Consider the following 17,763-nt stretch of genomic DNA (forward strand, 5'->3'; position numbering starts at 1 on the left):
GGTGTGATTTCTAGCAGACGTAATTTTCCGTCTACGTAAAACTCGTAGTGGCAAATTTACTAGGGCACCGGCCAAGTCGTATTGAGGCAGGAGTCATGTGACAGGATAAGAGCAAATGCACACGCAGACCGGCGGGCACTGAGTCAAAGAGGTGCTAGCTGTGTGAGCACCACGCACTGGATCGAGGCACTCGATATGTTTAATTTTGTGTTATACAACGCATCGCAGTGTAGCAGTGCGTTAGTATCGCAGGATTTCGCCCTATGCGAGAAGATGTGATCGTAAATTTCAATTTTCACTGAAGAGTTTTATCGATCCGTTTCCGAGAGTGGGCTGCGTTCTGCCAAGCTGATTCGATCACCCTTCGACCGAGGAAACTTACCTGTCTGATTTTTTTTTCTACTTTGTCAAGCATATATAGCGTGACGTGTTAGGACAATAATATATTTTCAGGGTTTACGCCGTTGCCCATTGTGTCACTATGCCAAAGAGTACTCTGAGGCTCGGTGCAATAACCATTCATATTGCTGCCCATGATAGCACGAGGTTCTGGCTTGTTCTTTTTACTTATATTTACACTAGGGCAGAACTCTATTTGCTGATGCAGGCGGATCTTCTCGGAACAAGTGAGACCACATCAACTCGAAAGAAAAAAGAAAAACGGAACCAATGGGGCACGTTTCATAAAAATCGCAAGAACGCGATATATTCATACTGCCAAGAATACAAGCCAGCAAGAAAACGGCTCATTTTTGGAGAGAATAGAACTGATTCAAGTCCAAGAATAACTATGAAGGGTTACGTCGAAAAGTGATAGGTGCCTTTTCTAAATTCTCACTTTTGTAATTGCTCCTGGCGTGCCGTTACAGACATTGGTAATACTGAGAAAATAAAACTAGAACACATCTGTCGTGGCATGCTAGGAGTAATACTCGTTATTGCAAAATTTTATGATTAAGGAAACGTCGGTTACCTGGTCAGCGAATAGGTCCATTGCTGTTCATTTCCAATAGGCTGGTCCGTATGCGTGTTATCGATCTTGATTTCGAAAGCGTTGCGAGGTCATTTAGGCGGAAAGCTCCACGTGGACGTAGAAAGACGTAGATATTCGTCTTTCACGCACGACGTTGACATTTCCCCGTGACACAGACCACCATTCCAGTTATTATTTATTCACTTGATTATTTTTTCCGTTCGAAAGATTTGGGAATACGCAGTGCTCAGGAGGTGGTTATTAACGTTATCGTTTGTAACTATACATATTGAGACTTTTGCCACTGTCATCAGGAATTATTGATGTACACCTGTTATAAAAAGTATGCGGACGAGGCGTTCTTTAAAAACCAAAAACAAATTTCATCTCTACCTTGGTATGTAACCTGTAACTGAAGTCTGCAGTTCACATTTGTCAATGCAAACATCGAAGTGCATTCGTCAGTTTCAGGTTGTCAGTCTGAGTTTCCAAGCATTTCGGGTGGGCTTTTTAAAAAATTTTCCCTGGCGGAGCCACTCGTCCGCGTAGTTATGATTACGGGGTTACATAAATCGAGAGTCAAGGTTAAAGACGTACCTGTGATGGCATCGGTTTACCATCGATAGTAAATATATTCGTCGCCATTTACATATCGACTCTACTGTAGGATACATCGCCGTAGTCTCGCGCCAGCTTGCACGAATACCGCATATTGATCATTGCGACTGGGCAGGAGTATAACAGGGCCGCTGCACCTGTGTTTCAGTTTTGCTTAGGTGCCCTAAATGCTGTAAACCCAGTGAGGCGCAAGTTCCCTACTTACAGATGCGTGAGAAAGTGCGGAGAATCTGGCTTTGCCAAGAGAGGAAATTGGGCAATGTGTCTCGTGCCTGTGAGTGCCTGTCGGAAGGAGTGGTACCTTGACGGCTTGGCCGTGTGGGAGGATGCGGTGGGTATGGTCCCGAGTTGAGGTGACGGAAATGTTTAGTTTAGCGGTACGCTTTGTATAAGCGACAGAGACTGCAGAAAATCAATTGCCGAGATTTCATGTCCTCGTCGTCCACGAGAAAGCAATGGCGTCATCGTCGACAGCAAGCAGTAGTGCATGACCAAGTTCTTGTTCCAGTTATTTTTTTATATATTTATGTATTTTACCATCGTGACATTACTTGGAGGTGGCGACGACACTTCGTAGCAATTTTCTACTTTATTAAGGTTATTGCGAGCAGGCAGGCTGCCGAGTCACGTCATCCCCCACTTGCTCCAAGGCGATGCTTTTTAATTCCATCTTTTTCCGTGCGTAAAGTTTCATCAGTGTAGTCTGTGTGTAATTGAATGTGGGGCCAACTGTGTATGAAAGCCTCAATGCTTAGTATGAGTAACCAGTTGGCCAAGATCTCTGGGTAAATGCTGTATTGTTTATGCATCTGCTGTTTTCCAACACTTCGCTGATGGTCTCACTAATCTGATTTTCACGAGTATGGTGGCTCTAGGCGGCATTGCTCAACCCTTATTAATATTCCCCATATCCCCAGTGAGGTATATGAGTGGTTGTCTCAATTTATTATGCATATTTGCGCTGCAGAATGGTTCCGGTGTGACGACTGGAAAGAGCGCATGGACTGCTCGCGACGGTATAAGTCACTTTCACATTCGGGTTGTTGCAAATGATCTTCTGTGGAACCAGCAAGTGCAGGTCGATTAGCCGTGCGTCGATTGGTACTCGCGTACCGCAACGTTCTGTGGTATATCGCTGTGTCGAAAACAAAGGCGCAAGTTTGCGTCTCGTTTACCGGAAATGGCGCCACAGTCATGCCTCAGGAGGGACTGCGCTAAAGACAAATCAGAGGATAGAATGAAATCTGTTCGACATAATGCAAACCAAAATATAGAATATGATTTTCGCACGGCCGACCGAATCGCTGATTTACGATCACATGGCACAGTGGCAGCAAATCTAACCGCGCATGAGCATCGCAAGGTAACCTCAGACGTAGTTCCCTTACAAGTTCCACCGGCGTGTAGAGCATGCAGCGAGTATGCCGCGGTCACGCACCAAACGCACTAATTATCATAATATCCAGGTGTGGAGAAGAAGACAGGTCACGGCACAAAATCTGAAATCAGAAAATCAGATATCAGAAAATCAGTTTATTCAAACGGATAATCAGAAATACATGTGAATCATCTGGGCCCTTAGCCTTCTCGGCTAGACTTCAAACGGGTTTTTTGTATTTTCCCAATCTTCTGTCCGAAATACCTGCTCGCAAACCCACGTACGCAAGCCTGTTGTGCGTGAGTTGCCGAATTGCTGTACCATGGATGGAATGGTCCCATTGATCCCAAGATTACCAAACCAGAACGAGGAGTTTCACCACAAGGAAGCACCGGAGCAAGGCCGAGACAAATATATGGATACAAATATGAGGAAGCAGAGGGTAACTATAGATGAGGTGATTCGCAGGCGCATGTATGCACGTTCCCTTTGTGGGACACTCGCCTCTGCATTCTTGACTCGCCCCTACTTTTCTACCATAATTACAAAGCTCGCTCGGGCAGATGGAGGAAGAGAGATATTTCAGCGTGCGTGCCACTTTGCATATCAAGCAACGATCTGCAGCTGCTAAACAATTCCCATTTTGCTAACACCCGAAAGTTCAGATTTCGATAACTCACGATGTCATTATGCCGCTAAAAGTGCTCCGTTCGCATACCTTTAGCAGCGGGGGCAGAGATTGAACGAGTTGCCGCAGCGAGCACGACGGCGGTTTCCCAAGCCGCATTGATCGCTTCCCAGAGAAGCGCTTCCGAGTGCTGCTTTCGCAATTGACAGCCGCGAACTTACTGCGGCACGTGTATTCCATGCGGTGGTTGTACCTCTAGCCGTGCGTTTTGGAGGGCCTCTGATGCGATGCAGCTGTTGCAGTTACAGGCGGTGAGCGTCAGGCACCATCTCTCTGAGCATATAAGCGTAGCTATGCAATAAATTTACAATGGCACGTCTAGCGCCTTCGTAACAAAGGGCGAAAAGGGCAGCAGGAAGGGATACTCGATACGCTTCCTATAGTGTAAGAGATAGGAGCACGTGCCAGGGCATAGTTTGCTCGCCCTCACGTACTGCACTTTTCATTGTAGTTTTAATCGGGGAATGTGTATGGAAGCGTCGCTCGTTGCATGCAAATTCGTAGCAGTTCACATTTTGCGTTTCTCGTTTGCGACGCTATTACAGGGAAGCTTTATATGGCTAGCTGATTCGTCCGTCTGTCGCATGTACGCCGAAAACTCCTCCGGCACAACCCCATGCGCATGCGCGAAAAAAGAAAATAGAGGCGCGCGATTGGCTGTGCCAGTAGTGATGTCGTTGCTCTCGTTGCGCGCGCAGCAGTTTCTTTCCGGCTCCGAAATGGGTAGGCCACGCGTCATACTTACTCCTTAGGAGGAGGCACCTTTCGATCAGCAACGCCGCGAGCAGAACCGGGAACGAGCTCGTCTACGCCGTGCCAATGCTGCAGCCCGGCGACAAGAACAGGCTCGTGCTGCCGTGCGCAAGCAGCAATTGCGTACCGAGGATCCGGCAGCCAACCAAGCCGTCGTTTAGCGAACCTTCGGGATTAACCCAGTGATAAACACTGGGGCCGCACGTTTCAGCTTCGCTGGTTAACCATCTTTATGGAGTGCTTGGACGGTGATTTTTTGCTCGGTGTTCGGCCGTGATGAGCAACTTGCATAAGCAATAGAGCATTCCCGTATAGCTCCCGCAAATCTTACAATAATGTGCGCCGGTGGCAAAATTAATTAAATTCCTGGGTGTTACTTACCAAACCACGATCTGATTATGAGGCACGTCGTAGTGTGGGACTCCGAGTTAATTTTGACCATCTTGCACTCTACTAAAACATGGATTACCGTCAGCGTCTCACCACATTTACTGCACATAGGAGATCCATTACCAGTGGTTCTATCACGTGCATCCAATGCACATTACTCGAGAGTTTTTGCATTTCGCCCCCATCGAAATGCGACCGACGTGACCAGGAATCGAATCCGTGACCTCGTGTTTAGCAGGGCAAATCCATAGCCACTAAAGCCACCACGGCGGACATTTTGGTGACAGCCCTTATGGCTGCGCACATTCTATGGCTGCATAAATAGTGGTTACTTGCAGACATCTCTCGTTTAGATTTGGTGAGGTTTGTTGCATATAAAAGAAAAATTAAAATCTTGTGACTATTGCAGCGGATATCTTTTCTATTTTTATTTAGATTTTTATTTTATTCTTATTTATTTTATTTCATAAAAGTTCTCACAAATAGCAAATCTTCAGAAAACGAAACTATGAAGTTTACAACTCTAACTGTAGCTCTGAAAAACGATATCGCAATTCTGTAAATTGCATCTAATAGCGCATCTAAAGCGGACAAATTTGATTTATTATACGTGGTTCTCAAGTACACCACTAATATGTGAGTAGCACGGCGGCCGCATTTCGATGGGGGTGAAATGCGAAAATATCCGTGTACTTAGACTTAGGTGCACGTTAAAGAACCCCAGGTGGTCGAAATTTCCGGAGCCCTCCACTACGGCGTGCCTCGTAATCGTAAGGTGGTTTTGGCACGTAAAACCACCTTACGTATATATATATATATATATATATATATATATATATATATATATATATATATATTGTGTGTGTGTGTGTGTGTGTGTGTATCACTTGTGCAGGACCTTTGTAAACGTAACAAATTCACGTACGACACAAATTATTAGATCAAAATTTTCCGCTTTGGATGTTCTGATGGATGCAATTGACAGGATGGCGATATCTGTTTTTGGTGCACAGGGAAAAATTTTTTAGCTTCGGGCTTCCATGTTTAAACACACAGTTATATAAATATCGTTGTAAAAAATTAAAGCCATATAGCAAAATTCCACTCCCAACAGTCACTAGAATTCACTTTTTTACTCAAATGCCGCAAATTTAATTAAAATGGGCCCTGGGAGTTAGCTCACTAAGGCATTTTTGCGTTTTACGTGTACTTGAATAGGCGGTGTCGGAGTTGGGGCCGAGCTGAAGCTTTTTCTGAGGCGCCCGTTCCTGCGGCGAGCGTCGGCGGCGTAACCGAGCGAACGAGCACAGTGAAAGATGGAAGGGCGAACGTGGAGCCGTATATGAAAGACGCGAGCAGCGAACGGCGGAGACCAATGAGAGCGGCCCCTTCAGTGACGTGCGCGCGTACTGTCGTCTGCTCGCGTCAGCTCTCGCTCGCGCTTGTTTAGATTGCCATGGTTTGAGATTGTTTACTAATCTGATTGTATGCGCGACGCCAATTGTGTAGTACTGTCTGGAAGCCACGCAGCGTCAGCGATTACACTGAAGCCTTCGACGAGGCATGTATGAAAGCCGACGCGCTTGACCCGCATATCAGGTTTTCCACGATCGCCGACTCTGCTACATACATATCTCTTTCAAAATTTTTTACCTCAATATGTCGCGCAATGAAAACACGTATAGAGCTGCGCTCAGCTTTCGCATTAGGGAGTGTCGTAAACGTCGGTGAATTTTTTTTCGTACTTTCTCACTTTGAGGGTGTCGTGAATGTGAGATCGTCGTGCAAATATATGCAGCACTTTATCATTATTATTATTATTTTTAAAGTCTGTGTGCGCCTTGGTGCAGCCGTCGTGTTTGTGTGCCCTCGAATTCGTGGCGCCTTCTCGCAACGGCTGAAGCATGGGTGGCATAAAGCGGTTGCGTTTGATCTGGCCGCTGAGAGCAGTATGTCCTATCGCTCATCTTTTATTTTCAATGAGAATGCGTTGTGCGTGCGTGCGTGTGTGTGTGCGTGCGTGCGTGCGTGCGTGCGTGCGTGCGTGCGTGCGTGCGTGCGTGTGTGTGTGTGTGTGTGTGTGTGTGTGTGTGTGTGTGTGTGTGTGTGTGTGTGTGTGTGTGTGTGTGTGTGTGTGTGTGTGTGTGTGTGTGTGTGTGTGTGTGTGTGTGTGTGTGTGTGTGTGTGTGTGTGTGTGTGTGTGTGTGTGTGTGTGTGTGTGTGTGTGTGTGTGTGTGTGTGTGTGTGTGGTTTTATGTTTGTGAGAGTACGCGCGCGAGTGTACGCCGAGTGCCCTTTACGACATAGCCAGCATATGCGAAGAGCGTGATATCTCCATCTGACGATTCCTTTTCTGGAGCGTTTGCATAATCTCTAGGCTTCGCGGAGTCGGCGCCGTTGGGCTTCACGGTCTTGTTTACGTGCCCTCCGACACTTGAACTGCCGACCCTCGTGACCGAGAAACCGAGAGCGTACGTAACGGGGCCTCGCGCTGTCACTAAACCGGGTTACAGTAAAAGCAGTTGAAGTGCGTGGCAAGGTTTTTTATTATTTTTGTTTTCTAACAGCTGTTATGAGCTAGGAATCCCGGCCGATCGAAGTCATTCGTTCGTTCGTCACGCTTTGGTTTCAGGCACGGCATGACTCAAGAAAAAAAAAGGGGGGGGGGGTTATATACACGGGATCTATTCAACGACCTTGCGGTGCCCGGCATTCTAAGCACTACGCCTCAGTCGCGTTGCGCAAGCGGACTGATAACATTTGCATTTGGCACTGGCAAACGCTGTCGGTTTTCGGAGATATCGTGCGCCACGACAAAAAGCGTTCGAGACACGGTGTATGTGACGTACGTGTCAGAACGTGCACAGCTGCATACTCTTTCGTCGCGCTGCCGGCGTTTACAAGCTTCGCGATTTCATGAAGCAAACGCACGCACGCACACCCAAGGGAAGGGAAGCATAGCAGGGGGCGGCAGAAAGTTAGGTGGGCGGATGAGATTAAGAAGTTTGCAGGGACGACATGGCCACAATTAGTACATGACCGGGGTACTTGGAGAAGTATCGGAGAGGCCTTTGCCTTTCAGTGGGCGTAACCAGGCTGATGATGATGATGATGATGATGATGATGACAGTGATGTGCTTGTGGATTCAGCTGTTCTTGTGGCTTTGTTTAGTGTGCTTTATCTGCCTCCATTGTCCTAAATTTTAGGGCGGTCTATACTCTTCTAAGTGCAGAAGACTTTGCGACTATACATGCTTTCTAGACTCCAGTTCAACCACACTCATAACAAGAGAAAGCAGTGAGTAATGTATTCAATGTGTTGAACTCTCAAGTTTGATAGACCACTATATGCTCATAAAGACTTAATTGCTTTAAAACAATAAATTCTCTTGGAATGCACTTATTAATTCCATTTTGAAAGATTCCATTTTGAAAACTCCCATTAATTTGACTTTGTGTAATTCTACGTTTTGCTTAATTCGAACACATTGGGAAGTCCCAGTGAAAAACCATAAATTGATATGGTAAAAAAAACTTTAGTTCAAACGTGAAAGCATATTGCTTCTGTTTAGTCGACCTCCCACTAGTGCCTCCTCATGTGCGCAGTGGTTATATAAGGCTTGAAAACACAGGAAATTTGGCAGAAGATGCTACTGGTTTCCTGGGTGACAACAGTGACGGCGTCAACCTGTATTACAGTGATGACAGTGGTTTGCGCTGTACCTTGGTTGATGTCTCTTTTGACGATAGTGTTGAGGCCTACAGGCCACTGACTAATGATGAAATGTACAGTTATACTGTGTTGAAGTAATCTGCCGATGATGACATAGTTCATGCAATAAAAAAAATATATTTGAATTCATTCATTTTACTACTGTTTGCTAATCCCATTTCTCAGATAATTTGACCAAAACTTTCGGTCCATTAGGTTGCAGTAACAGGAGATCACTGTAGTATTAATAAAACACCATAAGCTAGTAGTGTTGACATGACATTACAAGTGTCATGACTTGTGAATGAACTGTGTAAAGCCTTCATGAAAACTGTGAGCATGTAGGTTGTCAGCTTAGCTTTTAAAAGTTTCCAAAGTGAAAATTGTAACTAAAATTTCACTTGAAATGAAGCAGTTCAACATAGATGGCAGAGTTAGTGCTGAGAATGGGAAGTTCGTTCAGTTTGTTAGAATGTCACTCAGTAGCATAAAAGAGAAAGATAATGTACCAGAAAGATGGCTAGAAACTTGTTATATGGGCCCAGCAACATGTGTGTAGTCAGTTTCCTGTGCTGCTTATTTCTTTGTTGTTAAGTTACTGTGTCTGTTTCATACCTAAATGCATGCAGTTGAAAAATTTTTATTTTTCATTATTATTCTAGGCACTGGATAGAGTTGTAAACATAATTCAATTTTATGTATTAGTGTCCCTAATAGAGATATGACATATCGTTGGATGTTTGGTTCATATTTATCAACTTAAAATTCTATGCATTTCATGTTTGTCATGTTCATTTGTTATAGAAGCAAGTGGCCATTAATTTAGCACGCCAGAATTACCTTGCGTAGTTGTGCAGTTGCACAGGTATGCTTATTGGCTCAATGCATAAATTAAAGGTTGCTGTATATTGCAAATAACTGGCACGTAATGTAGTTGCTTGTTATGTGATACTTACTTTTTGAGCTTTCTTAGCAGGATTTCTTTGCTGATGTATTTTTGCATATTGCAGTGGTCCGGACACTAGCAGGTCACAAGGGAAATGTGCGGTGCATGGATTTTCACCCTCACGCAGAATTTTTGGCATCAGGGTCAATGGACACTACTATAAAGGTATTGTATGAGTATTTTTTTTTCTCCAAATAATCTGCATCATGCATCTGCTACAGTTTTAACCAACATCCCTGTTCACTTTCGCTTTGTGTTTTCACATTAAGTACTGCATCAATAACTGAGGCAACTGCCTGATGCTTTATGTAATTCATGATCCTATCTGCATTCAACTTTTACTCATTGATGCTGAACTTTCCCTGCCATTTGGTGACAGTACTTCCAAGTGCCTACCTTTGTTATTGTATTTGCATGTTTCATTCAGACTTTATTGAAATAATCTAGGGACACTGTAAGCCTTAACACTGACAACTGTTTAGCCATAGTTCAGCCCAGCATAGGAACAGGATTCTATCTATCATGGAAAAGGCAAGACTTTCTCCACCTGAGATATGAAAGAAAGGGACATTTTATCTTCCAAGCTGCAGGTGGTGTGTCAGTCATTGGATTGCAGGTTTCTACATTATAACGTTAGGTCATGCTGTACGTCACATTTCATATTAGTGCAGTCTCGAAAAATTTGGCAAAGTGCAGCCACCATACTTGCAACTGTGCAGTAATTTAGCACTCATTTATCTTTAACCATGGCACCACTCGGCACTGTGCTGCAAAACAAAAAAGAAGCTAACCTTTTATGATATCTGAGACCATATAGCCTTGAATAAAAACTAGGGATAGTACTAAACTAGGGATAGGGAAACTAGGGAAACTAGGGATAACCTAAAAAGCTGAGAAGTTAATTAAATAGCAATGTTTGCTAAATTGAGATTTCTGGGTATATAAAACAAATAATTTATGCTTTGGTGCAACAATGTATTCATTGACAGGTCTGTATGGCAGCATGCTATAAATGAGCATCATTTAAGATTTTAGCATAAATTCAGCCAATAATTACACTGTTGCAATGTACACTCAATTTTTGCAGCAAAGGGCATTAGTGATATTCAAGCAAAGCATTGGCACTATGCTTTGAGCATACGGAGCCCTATAGTGAGGGTGTGATGAGATTTACTGATGAGATTAGATTTACTTCGGTGAAACAGGCCATGATAATAGTTGGCTAGGTAGGATACTTTGTGCATGGAAATGGTGCCACATGCCATCATGTAACATATGTACTAGCTTGATGCATTCTGTTAAGCATGTGAAGTGTCTTGCAGCTTAAAAACATCACTACTAGCTTTTCATGCTACAGCATAAAGCTTTAATTTAATAACTGTAATAATTTTTAGTCTAAAAGGCTTCGCAGCCTTGTTACTTTTCCCTTGCCAGTGTCTTAGAATACTTAATGCTCAGTAGACTCTGAACAAAACATCACATATAAGAATGTACAAAGCAATGCTGCCCTGCATGAAAACTTTCTGCCTCCCTATAACACCTCTCATAACATGCTGTGCAATTTCAGGATGTTAAACCCCGCATTTTATTTTTTACTGTACCTTTGATAAAATCCCAATGACTGTCTGTGGGCCGTAAAATCTAATAATTCAAAGCCTGCTACATTTAGAAGTCGGTGTCGGGTAGCAGCTCATGCCTATTCTGCTTTATGCACTCTTGTGCAGCTCACATGAGCATTTCACAGGCATAAACAATGTACCATCAGCATAAGTTGAAATGTGAACAGGAAATAACCAACTAGAATTACTGTTGTATGATTACATGGAAGTTTGACATTTAACCTCTCTGTAGCCAGTTTATGAGCATGGAGTAGTTTTGAGTGTACCCCTTAGAATCTGTAATAAGCCACTGTTACAAATCCAGGTTCACCTGGAAATGGAACAACGCATAGGAGTAGTAGCATTTGTCTTTGAGCAACGCAATTCTCCTATGCAACGTATAGGATAATTGTTTGCATTTGAATTTACACTGTTAGCACATGGACGGTTGATGACACAGAAGTGCAATGTACTTTGCTACGTTATAGTGCTGTTTAAATACCTCCTACCACCTTTAGGACCAGGTTTGCTTCTTTTCTGTAGCTTCTTTAATGTTTGCTGTTTATCAGTAGGGAATATTTACTTTATTGAGTACTTTCTTTCTTTACATTAAGTTCACTTCGGCAAACCCCTAATGGTGATAGGCTCTAAAACAAGAGATACCATGTGTACAAACTGGGCCTAGTTACTTATATGTTGCATGGCTTGAATGTTAATGAATTTGTGTTTCATGTCTCTTAAAGTTAGTCCATCCTGCTACACTGGCTACTTTTTATCTGTGGTGATGCAAGTTGATGTTCACATTAAAAGACCTACTGTATATGTGAATTAGATTGAAGATATGTAGTACATTGCGACATGTTAAGTTTCAATAATTGCTCTCTTTTTGTTCTTTTCTAGCTTTGGGATACAAGAAAAAAGGGATGTATATACACTTACAAGGTATGCTTGATGTGATTTATGCATGGCTTTTTTTTACCATTTTTTATTGTTTGACTATAAAAATGCTTTGAAACAGAAGCTGTTTGCATATGCTACTTTTTGATGATACTCTCCAATTTTATTTGCATCAAGCGGTTCTTATTTATCCAAGGGAGTAGTTGTAGAAGGTGACATGCAAATGAAATAGAGCATGTACAGAGTACATAGAGTACAGACTAGAGCAAAGCATGGGGTAACTGTTCACTATTAGAAAGTGCCACATACAACTTATGCTTCTTGATCAGTGCTTTAATCTTTTTTCACCCTTAAAGTCAGTTCTATTGTTAAAAATTATGGACGTAGAAGGCAGTTGAAAGAAGCATTCATGTCACAGTTTTGCCAACATGACTCGTTCTCTCTCAAAGTGAGGGTGTTGTTTTTTAATACAGTGGCACTATAGGTGAACTTCACCCACTTCGGAGATATCTAACAGAATATATGGACCGATCCTGAAAGCAGTGCAGTCTAATACACCATCTCAAAGTGCTAGCTGTCACAAGGAAAGAATGTGAGAAACTGGCACAAGATGCAAGTGCCAGACGTTTCAAAGAACGACTTAGGCGTGATAAAAACATACGTGTAAATATCGCCTAATGGTGTGACTCTGAAAATTAGGCTGCTATTCTAGAAGACACCTTCGATCCCATCATCAGTTATGCATTTATTTATAGTGTTATAGGTGGACTTCAGCCACTTTCACCCACTTTGCAGGTATCTAATGGAAAACTCTAGGTGTGTTGAGCATACATGAGGCGCGTCATGATGTACAGGCAATCGCAAGTTTGTAAGTGATACAAGTTATAGAAAGCGATTTTAAATGGGAAGTCCCCGACTCTTTATATGGAAGTGATCATTTGCTGGCATTTATCAAGCTCTCATCCATATTACCTACAATAAATGCTAAGCCACGTCGCTGGAAAATACATCTTGCCGACTGGCCGCTTTTTATGAAACATGCAAAACTTGAAGATGTCTGTTTAAATGAACTCAATGTAAATGAAATTAATGAGAAATTCACTGAAGTTTTAATTTCGGCAGCAGAAAAGGCAATACCTGAAACATCCACTCTTGTGCGCAAAAAAAGTTTTCCCTGGTGGACCCCTGAGTGCACAGAAACCAAAAAGCTTCAAAATAGGGCCTGGGGTATGTTACGAAGACACCCCACCTATACCAACCTTTTATGCTTTAAACAGGCCAAAGCCAAGGCACGATTTATCAGAAGGTAGGCAGAAAAATCATCGTGGAAGAAATACGTATCCTCTATAAACAGTACAGTTACGCCTAAACGCATGTGGGAACAGGTAGGGAAATTTCGGGGAGATTACTCATCTTACACAATACCGTTACTCACAAGTCCAGACACACAAACAACAATACAAGAACAGGCAGATATACTTGGCGAACATTTCCGTGATGTATCCAGTTCAGGAAATTATACGAAGGAATTCTTACAGTACAAACAGTCTGCTGAAAAACAGAAGCTACCCACTACCGGCGCGTTAAAAGAACCGTACAATTCCCCTCTCACAGAACAAGAAATAAACAGAGTCCTTTCTGCAGGGAAAAACACAGCGCCAGGACACGACCGTATCCACTACGCCATGCTGGCTCATCTATCTCAGGCATCTATAGAAGCTCTCCTTAAGTTTTTCAACATAATCTGGGAATCTGGTATAATGCCCGAAGAATGGAAAAAAGCAATAGTAGTTCCATTTCTAAAAGCCGGTAAATCCCCAACATCTGCAAGCAACTACAGACCCATTTCCCTCACAAGTTGTCTGGCGAAATCATATGAAAGCATTATCAATATTAGACTCTCATTCATCTTAGAATCAAGAGACCTCATAGACCCCCACCAATGTGGATATCAAAAGGGCTGTTCAACTACTGACCATCTTGTCCGTCTAGAACATGAAATTCGATATGCGTTTTTACACAAACAATACTGTCTTGCAGTTTTCTTCGATTTGGAAAAAGCCTATGATACCACATGGAGATACGGAATTTTAAGAGACCTCGCTGACCTCGGCATCCGTGGTAAAATGCTAAATTGCCTAACTGATTTCATGTCTAATAGAACATTTCAGGTACGTCTGGGTACAGTTCATTCTAATACATTTACGCAGGAAAATGGCATTCCACAAGGCTGTGTTCTCAGCACGACACTTTTTATAGTAAAAATGAACACAGTTAATAAGATCATACCGTCGTCTCTTATGCACTCCTTATACGTAGACGATCTCCAAGTGGCTTGCCGTGCCTCAAATTTGCTAACCTGTGAGAGGCAGCTCCAGATAACAATGAATAAACTTACACAGTGGGCTAACAAAAATGGTTTCCGTTTCTCCACACAGAAAACAGTTACTGTTTTGTTCTCTCAGAAACGAGGGCTACACAGCGATCCAGTCCTAAAATTGAACGACACCATACTGCCGGTGAAACAAGATCATAAGTTTTTAGGAGTAACCTTTGACACCAAACTTAACTTCCTAACTCACATAAAAGCACTGAAGATTAAAGCAAATAAAGCTCTAAACATCCTTAAAATTCTGTCTCATAAGCACTGGGGTTCCGACCGAACGTGCCTTTTACGTGTCTACCGGTCTCTTGTGCGTAGCCTTTTAGACTACGGCTCCGTGGTTTACGGCTCGGCCAGACAGTCGTACATCCGACGACTTGACCCGGTACATAACCTTGGACTGCGACTGGCAAGTGGTGCCTACCGAACTTCACCTATTCCAAGTTTATACGTCGAGTGTAATGAACCCTCCTTACAGCACCGCAGAGCATTCCTCACTTTTTCCTACGTACTAAGAATTCAGTCATCACCACAACACATATGCTACAACATCCTTGCACAATGCAACTCACGCCTACACTATACAAATAAACCGAACATGATCAAACCGCTTGTCCTGCGATATGAGGAATATGTCCGGGATTATGACATTCCTTGCGAAGTCCTCGAGGTTGCCAGAAAGCCACAGCGTTTGCCCCCATGGTACAATTTTAAACCGTTATGTGACTGGACATTGACACATTTAAAGAAGAAAGACACCCCACGCGAACACATTACACAAGAATTCCGTGAACTTCAGGAGAAATATAAAAATAACGTGCAATATTACACTGATGGCTCCAAAACGAAAGAACACGTGGGTGTGGGGGTCATAACGGAAAATTGGGAAAAAAGTATTCGATTGCCACAACATGCCTCTGTTTTCACGGCCGAAGTTTTCGCCATATGGGTTGTTGTGAAAAAAATTATCGCTGATAAACACACAAATGCAGTCATATACACAGATTCTTTAAGCACACTGAAGGCACTACATCTGAAATCTGAGTGTGAACCCCTGATTGGAGACATTTTAAACATGGTGGCTTTTAATGAATACGGGAGGTCAATTCGTTTCTGCTGGGTCCCAAGCCATGTTGGGATAACGGGTAACGAAGCAGCTGATACATATGCATTGATGGCAGCACACGAAGACATTACAAACACAACACTCCCATACAGAGATAGCATCCGCGCAATTAGAAAAGCCTTAACGGTAAAATGGCAACGCGAATGGGACCGTTGTTCCGACAACAAGCTTCATCTCACGAAACCCATAGTTGGGGAGTGGAAGTCATGCTATCATCAGGAGCGGTTCATCGAAGTAGTTTTGTGCCGACTACGCATCGGGCACACACACATCACACACAATTACCTACTTAGGAAAGAGGACACACCAACATGCGAGAAATGTCAACAGCCACTAACAGTTATGCACATATTACTCACATGTACGCAGATTGAAACACACAGACGAGCACTCTTGCACAAATTATATGAACAACACATACCGTTACACCCTGCCCTAATTTTAGGCGATGATCCACTCGTCCCATTTTGTGACGTCCGTAAATTTTTAGACGACACTGGATTTTTACATAAAATATAGATTATTAACACAGTCTTTCACTTTACAAACTGTATTTTAGAACACCTCGTGTTTGGCGCAGCATAGCCTTAGCTGCTTTTGCGCCATTAAACCCCATTAAACTAACTAACTTACTGATAAATGAGTGTGCAAGCTCGTCTGTGATGCACATGCGCACAACTGCTGAGATATTACAATCATCAAAACCTGAGTGTGCTCTCGTGTATTTAGAGATATTCAGAGGGTTAGTGGCGCTAATTTCTTACCTTGTTTGTCTCTTTAATATTTATGCTGTATACATTTTGTTCATACTTGCAACTCCTGTCAATCATTAAAAATTAATTTAACGTTTGTGTCCTGTCTCCAGTTGACACTGTAAATGACAAAAACAATTCATAGTGCTCCTATGACTTGAACTTGGGTTTTTTCTATTTGGAAGCCAGTATGGTAATGGCATGTTCTTGTCATTCTCTGTCCTTCTGTGGGTTTAATGGCCATAGTGTAAGATCGCTTGGTTTTTTAGTGGATGCTGTCTTGCATTTTATTTTGGTGCACTTCTGTTCAGGCACGTCTTTTGTTTCTCCCATTTGGTTTTTCTATGCAGGGTCACAACAAATGTGTAAACAGCCTCAAGTTCAGTCCTGATGGACGATGGATTGCATCAGGGAGTGAAGATGGCAGCGTTAAGGTATGTTGCTAGCACATGCCCACTTGCTGACCTTGTCGCACCTACATATTTAACACACACACAACTCTCCAACACATGTTTGAATGCTATATTATATTTAACTGCTTGATAGGAGGATAAGAGGCGATCAACCTTGGGTCTGTTACTTTTTTGTCCTTTCTTTCATAAATAAGGAAGCAGTGTAAAACTCAGCAGTGAGGAATTGTGCCCTGAGGAACATCTTTAATGATTAGATTTGAGTTGTTTCCAGTATGCATTTTTGGTTCTCTCTTCTGCAGGGCATAGAAGTCCTGTATTTGACTTATTTCATTAGATCCAGAGTGTACTAATTCATTTGTGTTAAGTCATTCAGTTACATTAAATAGCTGAGAATCAGGACCACTGCAGAGTTGTTACTGAAGTTCTAACTGCTTTTATTACTGTCCTTTCTTTGTATTTCCAAGGTCACATTTTAGTTACCTAAGTTGTTTGAAAGGTAGCTAAAGACATGAGCTAAGTTGAAACGGGACAACAACAAAATTGTTTTTTTAGAACAATGGTGTTACCATTAAAGAGCAAGCAGTCTCACAGATAATATCTTTGCCTCTATGCTTGTTCCTTCTTGGAAGATGAATGCCTTGTTGAGCAAGAAATACATGGTACCACTTATTTACTCTTTGGCAGGTGTTTGTTTCTGGCCATGTCATGTGTCAAGTATTGGTGTTTTGATTTCTTGGCCTGAATCACCCGTGATTGCACATTTCACTATGCAGCTTTGGGACCTACCTGCAGGCAAAATGCTGTCAGAGTTTCGAGACCATTGTGGGCCTGTAAATGATGTCGACTTTCACCCCAATGAGTTTCTCCTAGCAAGTGGCAGCTCAGACGGCACAGTCAAGTTCTGGGACCTGGAGAACTTCAATCTTGTCTCTTCTACTGAGGGCGACTCTGGTGTTGTGAGGTACAGTGATCTTTCACTGCAGTTCTGTTTCAAGATGATGAACTTGGTTCATTAACTTCAGCAAAAGAAAATAAATAAATTATATTGATGTTGATTCCTGAAGCATTTCTAAATATGGTGACAACTTTTTCAGTGCTGTCAAACAAGTTCTTGACCTTACCAAATTATCTTCTGT

The 17,763-nt window shown here is 42.7% G+C and overlaps 1 protein-coding gene across 5 annotated transcripts in view; it reads left to right on the plus strand.

Annotated features, from left to right (window-relative positions):
• Positions 1 to 17,763, plus strand: part of kat80 (katanin 80) — a 204,711-nt gene that overhangs the window by 105,951 nt on the left and 80,997 nt on the right. For all 5 annotated transcript variants that reach the window (XM_070531014.1, XM_070531011.1, XM_070531010.1 and 2 more), the window contains exons 4-7: positions 9,523 to 9,623; positions 11,957 to 11,998; positions 16,565 to 16,648; positions 17,401 to 17,588. In XM_070531014.1, the coding sequence (XP_070387115.1) occupies positions 9,523 to 9,623; positions 11,957 to 11,998; positions 16,565 to 16,648; positions 17,401 to 17,588 (415 nt within the window). The remainder of the gene's footprint in view (positions 1 to 9,522; positions 9,624 to 11,956; positions 11,999 to 16,564; positions 16,649 to 17,400; positions 17,589 to 17,763) is intronic.

This window comes from Dermacentor albipictus, chromosome 1 (assembly GCF_038994185.2).
Source record: "Dermacentor albipictus isolate Rhodes 1998 colony chromosome 1, USDA_Dalb.pri_finalv2, whole genome shotgun sequence".
Taxonomy (NCBI): domain Eukaryota; kingdom Metazoa; phylum Arthropoda; class Arachnida; order Ixodida; family Ixodidae; genus Dermacentor; species Dermacentor albipictus.